Source organism: Phyllopteryx taeniolatus, chromosome 5 (assembly GCF_024500385.1).
Source record: "Phyllopteryx taeniolatus isolate TA_2022b chromosome 5, UOR_Ptae_1.2, whole genome shotgun sequence".
Lineage (NCBI taxonomy): Eukaryota > Metazoa > Chordata > Actinopteri > Syngnathiformes > Syngnathidae > Phyllopteryx > Phyllopteryx taeniolatus.
The window spans coordinates 33,047,844-33,064,342 of NC_084506.1; the positions used below are offsets into that span (position 1 = coordinate 33,047,844).

Consider the following 16,499-nt stretch of genomic DNA (forward strand, 5'->3'; position numbering starts at 1 on the left):
GTTGAGCATTTTGGTCCTGTTTCATTTTATAATATATCAAACACACATACGCACACAATGCTGCAGTTTGTGTAACGGGGTTAGAGTTTCCACAATATCGACTAAAGAGTCTGTGTGAAGCGTTTGCTTACCGCTTGTAAATAAAGATACCAGCAGACTTCTGTGTCGCACTTATTTATTACTTTGGCTTTTGAATACGAAGATATGAAGATCCCTGATAATAATCACAAGCATGTTGTTTGTTTGCTTGTATAAAAAAAACACACACACACACACACGCACACACACACACATTTGGCACACGAGGCTGAAATGAAATCGAAGACAGTCCCTGGGCCAGCCCAGTCCAAAAGAAGAAAGGCACTTGAGTGAGTGGACTTGTCACCGGAACCGTGCAACGCCACTTCCCGGGAGCAAACCTCTTCCACCCGTGTGAATGCCGCAGCCATGAAATCCACCGCGTGTGTAGTGTAGCGCCCTCTGCAGGCCAATAATCTCATTGGAATTAGAATCCCTCTGGTGATTCTCAACCGCGTGATCAAACACGTGCTCGTCTAACTCAAAGTTCAAGTCTGTTCTCCAAAGTGTGAGAAACTTGTATCTTATATGAAAACAAAACACAAATGAAGACAATTACCAGTATTCTATATCTTAAAAAAAAAAGTCAAAAGTAAGAAATGTAAGAGTGTAAGATGTTAATTGGACATTGAATTTGCTGACATGCTTGATGGTAGAAAATGGTCCGTGTGGATTTTGACAACGACGTGTTTTTTCACAGCCGCTTTAAAGATGGGGATGTTCTTATTCGCTGCAACCTACCCCCCCCCAAAAAAATATGCAGCTCTTCCTAAAAACTAGCCTCAATGCAATGCTCGTCAATTCCATCCCAGCCCAAGCTCACCTGAACCATCTCCACATCCTGCTGGCGACAACGAATGCTAACTTTCTCTTCCGGCAGTTGGTAGGAACCCTCCACATGATACAGGCGCACACTGAGAAAAGTTCCCACTTTGACAACTCTCTCGGTGACATGTTTGTATTTAATACAGAACAGTTTCTCAATGCACACGGCTCTATATGTTCTGGTGTTGGGGGTGATTCGCTTCGTGTGTCCGTCTGTCTAAATTCAGCACGCCTGCGACGGTATGGAAATCGTTTGAATCTAGTTTCTGTACTTTCATCCGTCGCATATAATTGCCACTTTTGCACCTCCAAACATGTCAGTTTGTAAGCCCAGCATTGCTCTTTGCTACACGGGCGGGCGCGTGTGGCATAATAATCATTGACTTGTGCCTCTTATATAACAGACTGTGATTCATATACTCTAAGAGATCTTTTTGTATACTGATTTGCAATTCATATCGCGCGAATGGGTGTTTCTCATGCCTGCAATTTGCATCCTGCTCCGACTGCAAGAACTTATGCGCCTGGGAGTGTGTGGCACACCTCTGTTCCGTGGCGACCTCAGGCTCCTTCCTAGCACTGATTTCCATGATGAAACCGAGTACACGGTGCTCACCTACCTGGGAGGGCAGGTGGCACGCTGCGCTCACCGTAGCCGCAGGTGAGAGGAAACATGCGAGTATTGGTTTTGGCGCTCCAAATGCACTCCACATGTTGTGTGAAGTTGTTCATAGATGAGAGCGAGGAAAGCGGTGGAAGTCTCCACTGAGCAGGACGAGGGCGCTGGGATGGAAAAAAGACACCGAAATTGATCTCGGCATGCATGATGTCAGCCACGTTTGCGGCTAGCTGAGTTCGGAAACTAACAACTGTAGTTTGTTTTAACAGCCGATCGGTTGTCCTTTGCAGATGAACACGTACGGGAGCAATGGTTCAAATCCCCTTTTAGTCATCTCTCTCTCTTCGCTTCATTTGCGTCGTTCATTTTTCATTTCATTTTAGTCATTTTCAGTTGCACATGATGAAAATGTGGCAAACCGATGCAATTGTCCCCCTTTTTTCTCAAAACTAATCTATTATTATGTGTTAGTTGAACACGTTATAATCATGTGCAACCAATGTACAGTCCCCTCCAAAGGTTTTAGAACATCAAGGTCAATTCCTTTGTTGTTGTTGTGTGCTGAAGACATTTGGGTTTCAGATCAAAAGATGAATATGAGACCAAAGTTCGGAATTCCAGCTTTCATTTTGTGGTATTTACATCGAGATGTTTTCAACAACTCGGGACAGAGCACCTTTTCTTTGAAGCCACCCACTTTTCGCGTGAGCAAAAGTACGGGAACATGTGACTGATGGGTGTTTCTAGTTGCTCAGGTGTTGCCTTTTAGATCCATTGATAAAACATGAGATAGTGCTTGTTTTTGGCTTTGGGTTTCACCTGTGAAAACTGCATTTGCTGTTAAGCAAACGTGAAGACCAGAGAGCTGTCTATGGGAGAAAAGCAAAGCATTTGGAAGCTGAGAGAAGAGGGAACATCCACCAGAGCTATTGCACGACCATTGGGCATAGCCAATACAACAATTTGGAACGTCTTGAAAAAGAAAGAAACTACTGGCGTACTGAGCGACGGACACGGAACAGGTCGCCCAAGCGGTTGATGACAGAAACAGCTCGTGAGAGCTGCGAAGAAACACCCGAAGGCATCACTGCCAACCTCCGCAGGGCAGGGGTGAAGGTATCGCAAGCCACTGTTCCAAGAAGACTTTCAGAGAAGAAATATACAGGCCGTATATCGGCAAAAAGAATCGGAAGGCCAGATTGGATTTTGCAAAGTAGTACAGAGAAGAGCCACAAGGTTTTATGGACTGATGAGACCGAGATGAAACTCGAGCAAAGTGATGGAAAGGCCAAAGTATGAAGAAAGAAAGGATCTGCTTACGATCCAAAACACGCAAGCTCATCTGTGAAGCACGGTGGAGGTCACGTCACGGCTCGGGCTCGCACGGGGGCTTCTGGAACGGCCTCGCTCGTCTTTATTGACGATGTCGCTCACGATGGTAGCAGCAGCGCTAAACATCCACGCGTTCTTCCACGAGACGTGACCGTCGGCGTCTTTCGGTGGCAAAAGGGGTTCGTAATTATGGATTTGAAGAACGGGGTCGGCACGGCGATCTCAGCTATGAAATTGCCGTATTCTCCTAATGCTTGAAAACGTCTCAGTACTTGGCATCAGTTCGTTCATCAAAGAAGGAAACTATTCTTTTTTTGGTGTCACTTGTATATCATTGACAAGTTCCTGTTTCCTTCAGCCGGGCGGGCGTCGTCAGTCATCGTAGTCCAGAGGCCGCCTCCACTTTGACCGCTCAAAGTCTACCACACTTCATGTTTTTCGCCCTTTGATTTGATGCAAAACGTGACGAGCACGTTGAGGAAATCTTTCGATCGAATGAATGATTTCACAAAATGACCTCGGAATTGTTGAGAAAATGTTGCTGCAGTTTGTCATCCACGTGTGTGCGTGGTCACCGAGATTGTGCTTTGAAAGTAAAATGATTACCTCTTCATTTTCTACATGAGCGTAATACTCCCCGCCACCCCGATGTCTCGCGTGTAATTTCCATTTCAAATTCATCCTGCGGGCCGCATTGTACCCCCGAGAGGGCCGGTTTTGGCCCGCGGCCCATAGATGAATTCCATTGGGTTGTGTTGACAGCATAGAGGTACGCCTCCGAAAATAAGAATATCGTGCATTTAGTGTCACAATATTACTCACAGAAATGTTTCATTTTCAATCCAACTTCCTGTAGATGGGCGGGGAGGGAACCCAAAACGGAAAAAAGGAAATGTGTTTGTTTTTGCAACACACACAGGAAGTGGCAGAGTTGGCAGAGTTGGCAGAGTTGGCAGCTCCCTGCCCGCGTTGGAAGAAAAAGGAGCGAACGTGCACTGGCTTAATTTCCTGTGTGTGTGTTTGAGGGAAAGGCAGCCATGTGAGGCCGTTTGCCTTCTTCATTTATCTGCTGTTGACTTAACCGGCCGCCGCCGCCGCCGCCGCTTAATTAGCAAACAGCGATAAGGAAGCCAGCCGTCGTCAGCGCCTGCCGTGGAAAAAGGCCTTATCGGCCTGTGTGTTTGCAGGTGTGCATTGACGGTAATGATGGGAAAAGAGCATGTGATTGTGTGTAACGTGTGTTTGTGTGTCCTACGTGTAATTCGTGCATCTGGTTTATCTATCTATGTATGTGTGTGTGTGAGATACGTGTTAGTGTTTGCTTTGTTGGGGTGTTGAGTTTGTGCACGTGTATGTGTGCATTTTCACTGATTATTTTGGTGTACATCGGATGTATTTGCGTGTACTTTTGTGTGTGTGTGTGTGTGTGTACATGCATGCATGTTAGTGTTTGTGTGTAGTGTACGTGTGTGGGATTTCTGTGCGCGTGTGTGTGCATGTGTGACTTTTGCGCCTGTGTGGATTTTGTGTTTGTGCGTGCGGTGCTTCGGTCCACGAAGCCCGTCCCCTCTCGCCCCCCTCCCCCCCTCGCCCCCCGTGCACGCGCACAGCCATAAAGTCGCCACAGCGGCTCATCTCCCGCTGAGAGAGCGGAACAGTCGACAGGAAGCCGGCCGGGCGACGACAACGAGGCGGCGGGTGTCTGGAACGCGACGCACCGACATGAGAGGCGGCGACTTTGGGTCGTGTGCGACCAATCAAGAAGACCCAGCGGGAGTGTGACCCGGCGGCGATGGCCGCAGGGGCGTGGAACGGCAACGCGAGCGTGCCCCGGAACACGTCGGCGGCAGACGTCCCGGCGGACGGCTCGGCGACACTGCGCGCGCTGGTGTCAGCGGTGTACCTGCTGGTGTGCGTGGCCGGACTCCTGGGAAACCTGCTTGTGCTCGTGCTCGTCAAGGCGCGCGGCTCGGGCAGGGATCGCGCGGGGCGGCGCGCCACCGTCAACGTGTTCATCTTCAACCTGGCGATGACAGACCTGGGCTTCGTGCTGACTTTGCCCTTCTGGGCGGCGGACACGCTCCTGGACTTCAGCTGGCCCTTCGGCCACACGATGTGCAAACTGGTCCTGAGCGTGACAGTGATGAACATGTACGCCAGCGTCTTCTTCCTCACCGCCATGAGCGTCGCGCGATACCGCTCCGTGGCGTCCGCGCTGCGTCCGCGCGGCGGGCGGCGGGGGCGTACGCGCTCGGCGGCCTGGGCGGCCGGCGCGCTGTGGGCGGGGGCCGCCTCGGCCACGGCCCCCGCCGCCGTCTTCTCGACGGTGCGGCGCGTGGCCGGGGAGCGCCTGTGCCTGCTGGGCTTCCCGGAAGGCGGCACCTGGCTGGCGCTGTACCACCTTCAGAAGATCCTGGTGGGCTTCGTGGTGCCCTTGGGCGTGGTGTGCGCGTGCTACCTGCTGTTGCTCCGCCTGCTGCGCATGCGCGGCGCCAAGCAGCTGCGGCGGCGCGCCCACGTCACCCGCTCCGTGACCGTCGTGGTCCTGTCCTTCTTCCTGTGCTGGTTGCCCAACCAGGCCGTGACCCTGTGGGGCGTCCTGGTCAAGTTAAACCTGCTGCAGTGGGACCGCGCCTACTACGTGGCGCACACGTACGCGCACCCGCTCACCGTATGCTTGGCGCACGGCAACAGCTGCCTCAATCCGCTGCTCTACTGCCTGCTGCGCCGAGATTTCAGAACCCGTCTCAAAGAGATGTTCCGGAAGGTGGCGTCGCCCGCCGCGGCCCCCCGCCGCGCTCCCGCTCGGGCCCGGGACGCGCACGCCGTCGGGATTCCGCTCGACAACTTGGGCGACACCGAAAACTGTCAACTGTCGGGCCTCGCGGAACCCCGCGACCCGCTTGTGACGCGGGACGAACACGTCGCGTGACTCTCACGCGTGTGTCGTCGTTCGCTATGTTTGTCTGTGTTGCTGCTCCGCGTGCAGTAGTTTGAAGGCTTACAATTACTCTAACGTCCATGCTAGTTTCCGTTAGCCCATCTATGGCGTGTCATATTACATTTAAGGATGAAGCTAGCTTACCCTTGATATGTTTTGCTTGGACATTCGATTTTCTAGAGTCCTTATCCTGTTCGGGGTCAAAGGTGAGCTGGAGCCGATCTCAGCTAACGATGGGTGAAAGGTGCACTGAATAAAAATAACCTGACTGCTCACGGCGAAGTAGCCACATGATGAGACAAAACCACCCCCCTCTCCCCAAAAAGAAAGAAAAAATACAGTTTTTCCTCCGACGCTTTGGTACATTTCAACATTTACAAAACAGTAAGTGCATTTCTCAAAAGAAGTTGTACAAAAGTTGCAAAAGTTTTCATCTGCAAGAGACCGACTGACAAGTTGCTCAACCGTTTGGCGTGTAGCGATGGACAGTAAGCGATGAACGGATGCCCAAATGTGTTCAATTGAGAACACAATAAAACATTTCGATCAACACGACAAAAGCAATTGCTCATGGCAGAAAATGGTACATCATCATTTGCATCGATTTGCAACTTGTTCAAACAAATGAGTTTTGTTTTGCTTTCTCTGTGCGCAAGTGGCACAATGATGTGACGTCGTTTGGAGAATTTCCATTTCGGATCCGGCAAATACCGAAGCGACTGAGGGAAAAGCTAAATCAGACATTCTCGGGGCACTGAATCAATGACATATTGATCGATTGCCTTGTTGCATGAACGGGTGAAGCCTGTTCAGATGAGAGGCGGAACATCTTCTAAGACAACCACAAGAGTCCGGTTGCGGATTGGACCCTCAGAGAACGAAATGACCTGGAGGATGAATGAGAAGGCATGTCAACCGCATAGAAATAAAGTCAGAAATGGTTGTGCAGGGGGGAATTACTTCAGGATGTTATAGAATAAAACTAGAACCCATATGTCAAGTGTTTCGCTTTTATTTTTCAAACCGGAGCGGAAGTCATCCCCCGGAAGTGTGTCGTTTCAAAAAGGAGGAACGCGATACTGTGACGTATTTTCCGGTCGGACGTATTTTTCCCGTCGGACTTGACTTCCGGCGAGTCCCTCGCTAGCGAGAAGCGAGAGTGCTTCCTTGTCTTTGTCATAACGACATTGGACACTTTTTAATGAACAGCAAAAATAACTGTGCGTTTCGTTTGACGGCGAGGAACGACTTCGTGCTTGTTTTTGTTGCCTTTAAACGTCGTATTTGTGTAGCGAAGCGGCTTTCTCGCTCACGTTAGCAGCTTAGCATCTCGGCTAGCCCGGAGCCGGACAACCGCCGCGGGGCGACGAGCGCTTCGGCTCGGCCGCTTTTTCCTCGCTGCGTCGCCCACCGCCACGGAGCCTCCCGGTCGCTTTTCATGCGAGCACTGGAGTTCGCTCGGATATTTTGATGGGAGGCGGCTGGCCGCCGGGTGGACATTGCGGGCAGCACTTGCGAGCGAAGCGGGGGCGGAGGAGGCTGCGGCTGCGGCTGCCGCGACGGCGACGGCGGCGACGACGACGACGTGTCGGGCCCGCATGGAGTCCCTGGCCGGCTACGTGCACAAGGCGGCCAGCGAGGGTCGCGTCCTGACGCTGGCCGCGCTGCTGTTCAACCACAGCGAGGCCGAGACGAGATTCCTGCTGGCCTTCGTCAGTCAGCAGGGGGGCCAGAGGTTCACGCCGCTCATCATCGCCGCCCGCAACGGCCACGACAAAGTGGTCCGCCTGCTGCTCGACCACTACCGGGTGGACACGGAGCAGACCGGCACCGCGCGCTTCGACGGGTACGTACAGACTGCCGGCCGCTCGTATTTCTGTTACGCTGCCCCCTAACCTCCCTCAGTCTAGATTTTTTCAAATCCTGATTACGTGACGCTGGTACATTTATTTCATCCCTTGCCAAGTTTTCATCCTCGGGTCGTGATTTTGCTGGGGTTTATCGAGCAATGGGACAAGATTTGCCAAAAATGACAGTCTGACAAATTGTTGAGTCCGGTTGAAACGGCCACTTAAAACCCGAGTACAACGCACAAGGAATGTTTTTGTGTGATATCGCCGAGAGAGACCCCTCCTGGAAGCCGTCACCCAATGATCCTGGGAGCTAAATAGTCTGGGGCTTCACCCCCCCTGGCAGGGTCACCCATGGCAAACAGGTCCTAGGTGAGGGACCAGACAAAGCACTGCTAAAAGACTCCTATGATGAAAAATAGGAATGGATCGAGGTTTCCCTTGCCCGGACGCGGGTCACCCCTGGAGGTGGGGCTCGAAGGCGAGCGCGTGGTGGCCGGGCCTGCACCCACGGAGCTCGGCGGGGTTCACAGCCAGAAAGGGTAACGTGAGTCCCCCTTCCCGTGGGCTCACCGCCTGTGGGAGGGGCCATAGGGGTCGGGTGGAGCGCGAGCCGGGCGGGGACCTCGGCGATCCGATCCCCGGCTACAGAAGCTGGCTCGAGGGACGTGGAATGTCAAATCTCTGGCAGGGAAGGAGCCCGAGCTGGAGTGTGAGGTTGAAAAGTTCCGACTAGATATAGTCGGACTCGCCGCCACACACGGCTTGGCCTCTCGTACCAGTTCTCTCGAGAGGGGTTGGACTTTCTTCCGCTGTGGAGTTGCCCGCGGTGAGAGACGGCAAGCAGGTGCGGGTATACTTATTGCTCCCCGGCTCGCCGCCTGTACGTTGGGGTTCACCCCGGTGGGCGAGAGGGTAGCCTCTCAGTCAGGACGGGTCCTGACTGTTGTTTGTGCCTGTGCACCGAACAGCAGTTCAGAGTACCCACCCTTTTTGGAGGGGGTGCTGGAGAGCACTCCCATCGTTCTGCTGGGGGACTTCAATGCTCACGTGGGCAATGACAGTGAGACCTGGAAGGGCGTGATCGGGAGGAACGGCCCCCCTGATCAGAACCCGAGCGGTGTTCAGTTATTGGACTTCTGTGCTCACCATGGATTGTCCATAACGAACGCTATGTTCAAGCATAAGTGTGTCCACACGTGCACTTGGCACCAGGACACCCTTGGTCGCCATTCGACGGTGGTTGGTGCCTGTCATGGCGGCAATCCCCGAACCAGTTGGTGGACACCAACGGTGAGGGACGCCGTCAAGCTGAAGGAGTCCTATCGGGCCTTTTTGGCCTGTTGGACTCTTGAGGCAGTTGATGGGTACCGTCTGGCCAAGCGGAATGCAACTTTGGTGGTCGCTGGAGCATGGGAGGAGTTCGGTGTGGCCATGGAGAAAGACCTCCGGACGGCTGCGAGGAAATTCTGGTCCACCATCCGGCGTCTCAGGAGGGGGAAGCAGTGCACCATCGACACTGTGTATCGTGGGGATGGGGCGCCGCTGACCTCGACTCGGGACGTTGTGAGTCGGTGGGGAGAATACTTCGAATACCTCCTCAATTTCACCGACACGTCTTCCCATGAGGAAGCAGAGTCTGGGTTCTCTGAGGCTGGGTCTCCCGTCTCTGGGGTTGAGGTCACCAAGGTGGTTAAAAGCTCCTCGGTGGCAAGGCCCCCGGGGGTGGTTGAGATTCGCCCGGAGTTCCTCAAGGCTCTGGATGTTGTCGGGCTGTCCTGGTTGACACACCTCTGCAACATCGCGTGGACGTCGGGGACAGTGCCTCTGGATTGGCAGACTATGGTGGTGGTCCCCCTTTTTTAAGAAGGGGGAACAGCGGGTGTGTTCCAACTACAAGGCGATCAGACTCCTCAGTCTCCCTGGTAAGGTCTATTCAGGGGTGCTGGAGAGGAGGGTCCGTCGAGAAGTCGACTCTCAGATTCAGGAGGAGCAGTGTGGTTTTCATCCTGGCCGTGGAACAGTGGACCAGCTCTACACCCTCGACAGGGTCCTCGAGGGTGCGAATGGAGCATCGTTGGCGAGAAGAGCACTGTGGGCAGTAGAAATGGTCGTGCACATCAGCAGTCCGTTGTTTTTTTTTGTGAATGCATTCGTCGTGGAGGATTTTGACAGGCATTTGAACTGCTCGTTTCATTGTTTTTCGATATTTCCACAAAGATGGCAGCCACTTGTCACGTGGCTTGTTTATCCCAGCTGACTTGGGGCGAGTGGCCGCCCGCTAATATCAGAGACCGATGAAATCCTATTCCTTTTGAATGCGCTCGTCCGGTTGACCTTTCCCCTCTGTGTCCGCTCCCGCAGCTACGTGATCGACGGGGCGACGGCGCTTTGGTGCGCGGCGGGTGCCGGCCACTTTGAGGTGGTGCGCCTGCTGGTGGCTCACGGCGGCAACGTCAACCACACCACCCTCACCGGCTCCACGCCGCTGCGGGCGGCCTGCTTCGACGGGCGCCTGGACATCGTGCGCTTCCTGGTGGAGCGCGGCGCCGACATCGGCATCACCAATAAGTACAACAACACCTGCCTCATGATCGCCGCCTACAAGGGCCACGGCGACGTGGTGGGCTTCCTGCTGGAGCGTGGCGCTGACCCCAACGCCAGGGCGCACTGCGGCGCCACCGCCCTGCACTTCGCCGCCGACGCCGGCCACCTGGCCGTCGTGGCGGAGCTGGTGCGACAGCGCGCCGTGCTGGCGGCCAACGGGCACGGCATGACGCCGCTGAAGGTGGCGGCGGAGAGCTGCAAGGCGGACGTGGTGGAGCTGCTGCTGGCGCACGCCGACTGCGAGCCTGCGCGCCGCGTCGAGTCGCTGGAGCTGCTGGGCGCTTCCTTCGCCAACGACCGCGAGAACTACGACATCCACAAGACCTACCGCTACCTGCGCGCCGCCATGGACGAGCGCCGCCGCCACCCCGGTGCCGTGCCGGCCAAAGAGCCGCTGCCACCAGTGGAGGCGTACGGCGGGCGGCGAGAGTGCTGCACGCCGGACGAGCTGGAGGCCATCCGGTCCGACCGCGACTCGCTACACATGGAGGGCCTGATGATCCGCGAGCGCATCCTGGGCGCCGACAGCGCCGACGTGTCGCACCCAGTCATCTACCGCGGCGCCGTCTACGCCGACAACATGGAGTTCGAGCGCTGCATCAAGCTGTGGCTGCACGCGCTGCGCTTGCGCCAGCGCGGAAACCGCAACACGCACAAGGACCTGCTGCGCTTCGCGCAAGTCTTCTCGCAGATGCTGCACCTGAAGGAGCGGCTGCCCGCCCACGCGGTTGGTTTCGTTCGTCCGCACTGTCCGGGAAGTCACGGCTTTCGGGCCGTTGGTCGGCTCTTTCCATACAAATCGCATTTTTCCACAATTCCACATTTTGCATCCAACAATTCCCAACGGAAACTAGAAATAATCGACTAATCTCTCGGTTTCAGACCTTCATTTAAAAAAAACTGAATAAGATTTCAAACTGACATTGTGGAAAATCCACGAACATAAATTGATGATGATTCAGTTCCCGGTTTGGTCCGTAACATCTGTCAGAAAATCGGCACAAAATATTGATCCTTGTTTTCCAACGTAAAAGCAGCTGTTTGCAAATGTCTTATTTTGGAAAAAACACAATCAATCAGCCGGCTTTAATGGAGGATGGCCGAAATCTGAGAATATTTACTGTTGAGAGGCTCGAATTCCAAACATTGGGAAAGTTTGAAGTTGAACAAGGTCTGTAAACCATGAATCGATTAGCCAAGTAGTTGATTAGTTGTCAAATAATCGTTGCCCCTCTAATTGGTACTCTTCAACATTGCAAGAATTCTCAAATTCCCAAATGTTCCACATAGCATTCTTACATTGAGACATTGCACTTTATTCCCTCCTTCAACATTCAAAGAGTTGCTCATGGAAACACACATTTGCATATGGTACAAAATGTGATACCGAAAATCACAGATTATCCCAATAAGTCTTCAACACTTAGAAATACAAATAGAATAAGAAAATACTGTACGATCAAAACGCTTATTTGTGAGCGTCTTGTGGTCGCATGGTGCTTGAAAGCCTCAAGGTGGTGCTGAGTTCAGGGGCGAACCAGGGAACGGCGCGGAGAAGCAAAGGGTCCAGGTTGTGAGGGGGGGGGGGGGCTCGACAACCAAAACTGAGGGAGGAGGATCGTACAGTGCTGGCTGGTACTTGCAACCAGGCCATCAGCAGAGGCCGATTCAAACCATTTCAACGTTGAATTATTCACGCTCCCCAAATTTCCAAAATAAAAGCCTGAAATTCCACATTTTTACCTATTGACCTGCAGTTTTTACATTTATTCACGGATTCAAACTATTCCAACTTCATTGCACATCATTCCTCATGGGTCCCAATTATTTGGTTCGGGATTTTAGCATTTACACACAATTTCTAGTGTCTAGTGATAATTTATGATTCCATCAATGTTTGCCGTTGTTCTCCAACTCCACAATTTCCCACCGACTCGAATGCACCTTCCCAAATGCCTACTTATCCTGCAATTCCACATTTTGCGGTTCCTGCAAACATTTGGTCACCCGCCCTTTCCGACTGCTGGTGTGTCCGTAGGTGGAGCAGGTCCTGGGCTGCAGCGCGCTGGAGATCAGCCGGAGCATGGCGCGCGCCCAGGCGGCGCCCGAGGGTGAGCTGGCGCAGGCGGCCGACAACTACGAGTCCAACGTCTTCACCTTCCTGTACCTGGCCTGTATCGCCACCAAGACGGCGTGCGGCGGCGGCCGCGACGACGAGCAGCGCGCCCGCATCAACAAGCACGTATACGACGTGGTCCGGCTGGACCCGCGGGCCCGCGACGGCGCCAGCCTGCTGCACCTGGCCATCAGCTCCAGCACGCCCGTAGACGACTTCCACACCAACGACGTGTGCGGCTTCCCCAACGCGCAGGTTTGTGTTTGTTTGCCGTGGACGTTTCTGTTCGTCAACTGGAAACCAAGCGTTGACTGCCACCGACGTATATATTCGTCAAGTCCGTTTTTCAACGGGTAGGCGTGGCAGAGGGTCTCGCCCAGCTCATCTGAGAAATGTACTTTTGTTCACAACTGTAATGACTAATAAATGCCAGGAGATGGGTCGCTAGGTCGTAGAAAGCGAGTCGCGGTGGTGAGAAAAGATGGCGCAGTTCATGGAGTGAGTGATGAACACCATTTAAAAAAAGCAGCTGACGTTCAATTGAGTACACGTCGCTCACGGCACGTTTCTTAAATGATTTTTCCATCAAAAGCCCTTTGTCAATGTTGTATTATTGTTTTATAGTTTGAGGTGGCACACAAGCAAAAATGATCAGCGTCCAAGTCACTGTTCTGCCTGATGTTTCTTTTCACAAAAAGCTTCATTTCTCCATTTTCTTTATTCTACTGTTGATTTCTAAAAAAATGGAAAGAGCTAGAAACAAACTTTTTTATCAAAAAAATATTAACATTAAAATACAGTAGTAGTGTGTTCATCAAAAATGATTTTATTCCTACAGAGTACATGGCTATTAAGCCACTGTAACATTAGGCACAGTTAACATTAACGCTGCACTTACATATAGAATAAAAATGTACTAAAATAATGGGTGGATTAAAATGTATTGCAAATGAATAACTAGCTAAATAAAAGTGATCTATAGTGCTACCTTTGCCATATTGTCTGCATGTTTACAATCTGCGGCGCACATTTGGCCGCCGGCCCCGGTGTCGACAGCGGACTTGAGATAAGGTACGTAACGTGACGTTGTATTCAATGTTTACAATCCTGGGGGAACGCTACTTTGAGACCACAAAAGTAGCTTAACTACTGAAAAACCATTTGATGCTACGGAGAAATGTAGTCAAACTGTGTTTGGTTGTAAACATACCGTTACCTGCGGAGTCCAGGGCGAGACTTGTCGCGCTTGTTTTATGAGATGCAAACCACAAAGCCTCAGGCAACCAATTCCTAGCCCGGCGATATCCGGTCAACAGCCCTATACCTGACGTATCTAAGGATTCCTGGCGGATTCTGTATCGCTAGCGGATTCTGCCGCCGATAGACGTATCTCTCGCCTTTACGAATGGCTATCCGGTCGCATCGTTCCCAACCCTAATACAGTCCCTCCATTTGGGGGTCACTGACGTCAAACCGATGTGTCGTGTTCCCTTCCGTCCCAACGTGAGAACATAGCACTGCTCGCATCTGACCAACTTCAGATAACGTACGTTTTGTTGGCGTGGTGTGGGTGGAGCTTTCGATGGGGCCGCTTCGGTGGAGATGCGTTTGTGACTCGGCGCGCGACATGCGCTGCCCCCCTTTTCGCTATCCGGGGACACTCGTTGGCTGAATGCATTTGTATCTTTACACCTCAGGTGACCAAGCTGCTGCTGGACTGCGGCGCCCGTGTGGACGCGGTGGACCACGAAGGCAACACGCCGCTGCACGTCATCGTGCAGTACAACCGACCCATCAGCGACTTTCTGACGCTGCACGCCATCATCATCGGCCTGGTGGAGGCGGGCGCGCACACGGACCGCACCAACAAGCAGAAGAAGACGCCCCTGGACAAGAGCACCACCGGCGTGTCCGAGATCCTCCTCAAGACGCAGATGAAGATGAGCCTCAAGTGCCTGGCGGCGCGCGCCGTGCGACGCCACCGCATCACCTACCGCAAGCAGATACCCGCCAGCCTCGAGGAGTTCGTCGAGTTCCACTGACCAATGGCCACGTCCCTTTTTTAGGACACTTTCAAATCGCTCCAGAACTCTTATTTATTTTTATTGACAACTCCTTACTACTAGCGCCCGACCAATTAATCGTCCGGCCATTTTAATCGGCCAATATTAATTAGCCCTTTTCAAACAAATGAAAATGTAAAATGCTGCTTTTTTTTGAATACACATTAGCACATTGCAACATAATACGGAGATAATGACATTCAAAAAAACATTCCCCCTAAAATCGACCAGAAAAAAGCTGATTTTTGCCAACAAAATCCCAAACAACAAAGTATTGTAAAGCAGTCAAATGTTCTGCCTGTGATTCATATCTTTTCTTTTTCTTTTTTTGTTGCAAGTGACGCAAAAAGAGCTCATTTTATTCATTATATATTTTCTAAATTAGTGAGCCGTTTAATCGGTTATCGAAATGTTATTCTGCCAGATATCTGCATTGGCATCAGCCTAGAAAAATACATATTGCTCGGGCCCTACTCCTTACTGTATCACATGCTATGCTAGCGTGCTAACGTATATGGATACCGCAAGTACTTCGAATACATACTGTACAATTTCAGTGAACACAATGAAAGATAATTGTTTCTTTCTGACACATGATTTGCCGATGTGCCAAACGGCTGCAGTTTAGTGCCAACTACAGGCAAGGAGGACTTACACGATGTCAAATTCTATAGCCCAGCGGCTGGTATCTGCAGCCTTCACGAGTACCCGATACATTGGAATAAGGCCGCTATCGGCGCGATACGATACCTGGTATCGGTACTCGCCCATCCCTAGTTTTAACAGTCTGAATTATTCTATTGTACAAACTTCCTTTAAGCGGGCGGGTGACCTTTTTTCAAGAAATACTTGTTGACTTTGTAATGAATGTTAGCCAGCAGGCTAACGTAGCATGTGGCAAACGTTCAGTGACTCCGCACACAAGGACCCGGTCTCATTAACGCGCAACAGGAAATGTCTGCCCGAACTTTTATTTTCTATTTGGTATTGACAAGCTGATTGTGTGACTTTTAATTGAATAGATGATTTAAAAAAAAAACAAATGTTCAGCTCCGCTAAACAAAGTGCCTCAAAACTGTTGTTGGTGTTTTGCATGACGTAAAATACACGACGATAGCAGCGACGATGACGACGACAACAGCAGTGACGAAGACTGCAAGAACGTGATGACCGTAACGACGACGATAGTGGAGGTGCAACAATTAATTGCTTATCATATTAATAGACAAATACATGGTGATAATTGTTTCAAGACCTATTTTAACTTGAGTGTCCAAATCCTGGGAATTTCAGCCTCTCAACAGTAAATATTTGTACTTCTGTCGTCCTCCATGAAAGCAGACCGGTTATCTTTGTGTGCTTTCAAAATAAGTCATTTGCAATCGTCTGCTTTTACTGAGGAAAGCAATGATCAACATTTTAGCGGATTTTCTGTAAGATGCTATGGAAATGGAAGGGGTGGAAATTAAAAAAAAAGTGTCCTCTTATCATCCGGTTTATCAATTAATCAAAAGGTAATTGACAGATTAATCAATTAAGCTAATTGTTGGTTGCAGCCCTACACGATGTTTTATTTATAACATTTAAAGGCAACATTTGACAAAGATAGCAACAATACCAAGATGACGTCGGCAAAAGCAACAGCGACAATAACAAGGAAAGCAAACGATGACAACAGCGACGTCCACTACAATAACATCAACAGCTGTGACAATAACATGTTTTGTTTAGAAAATTCAAAAAAAAAAAAACAATAAAGGGAAGTGGTGGGGGAAGAGTGAGGCTACAGGGAGAAGAGATAGCAAGGGTGGAGGATTTTAGATACTTGGGGTCAACCGTCCAGAGCAATGGGGAGTGTGGTCAGGAAGTGAAGAAACGGGTCCAAGCGGGTTGGGACGGGTGGAGGAAGGTGGCAGCAGGTGTGTTATGTGACACAAGAGTCTCTGCTAGGCTGAAGGGCAAAGTTTATACAGCAGTGGTGAGGCCAGCCATGATGGACGGATTAGAGACAGTGGCACTGAAGAGACGACAGGAAGCAGAGCACATGAAGATGTTGAGGTTCGCTCTC

The 16,499-nt window shown here is 51.4% G+C and overlaps 2 protein-coding genes across 2 annotated transcripts; both read left to right on the top strand.

The window, feature by feature from the left end:
- Nucleotides 1-1,155: 1,155 nt before the first annotated feature.
- LOC133478709 (relaxin-3 receptor 1-like) lies at nt 1,156-7,094 on the top strand. Its single transcript, XM_061775106.1, has one exon. It carries the CDS (start codon nt 4,647-4,649, stop codon nt 5,784-5,786), a length of 1,140 nt encoding a protein of 379 aa, XP_061631090.1. The 5' UTR covers nt 1,156-4,646; the 3' UTR covers nt 5,787-7,094.
- A 14-nt stretch (nt 7,095-7,108) lies between these two features.
- fem1b (fem-1 homolog b) lies at nt 7,109-15,919 on the top strand. Its single transcript, XM_061775104.1, has 4 exons — nt 7,109-7,641; nt 10,010-10,979; nt 12,291-12,623; nt 14,066-15,919. Exons 1-4 carry the CDS (start codon nt 7,394-7,396, stop codon nt 14,408-14,410), a joined length of 1,896 nt encoding a protein of 631 aa, XP_061631088.1. The 5' UTR covers nt 7,109-7,393; the 3' UTR covers nt 14,411-15,919.
- The last annotated feature ends 580 nt before the right edge of the window (nt 15,920-16,499 follow it).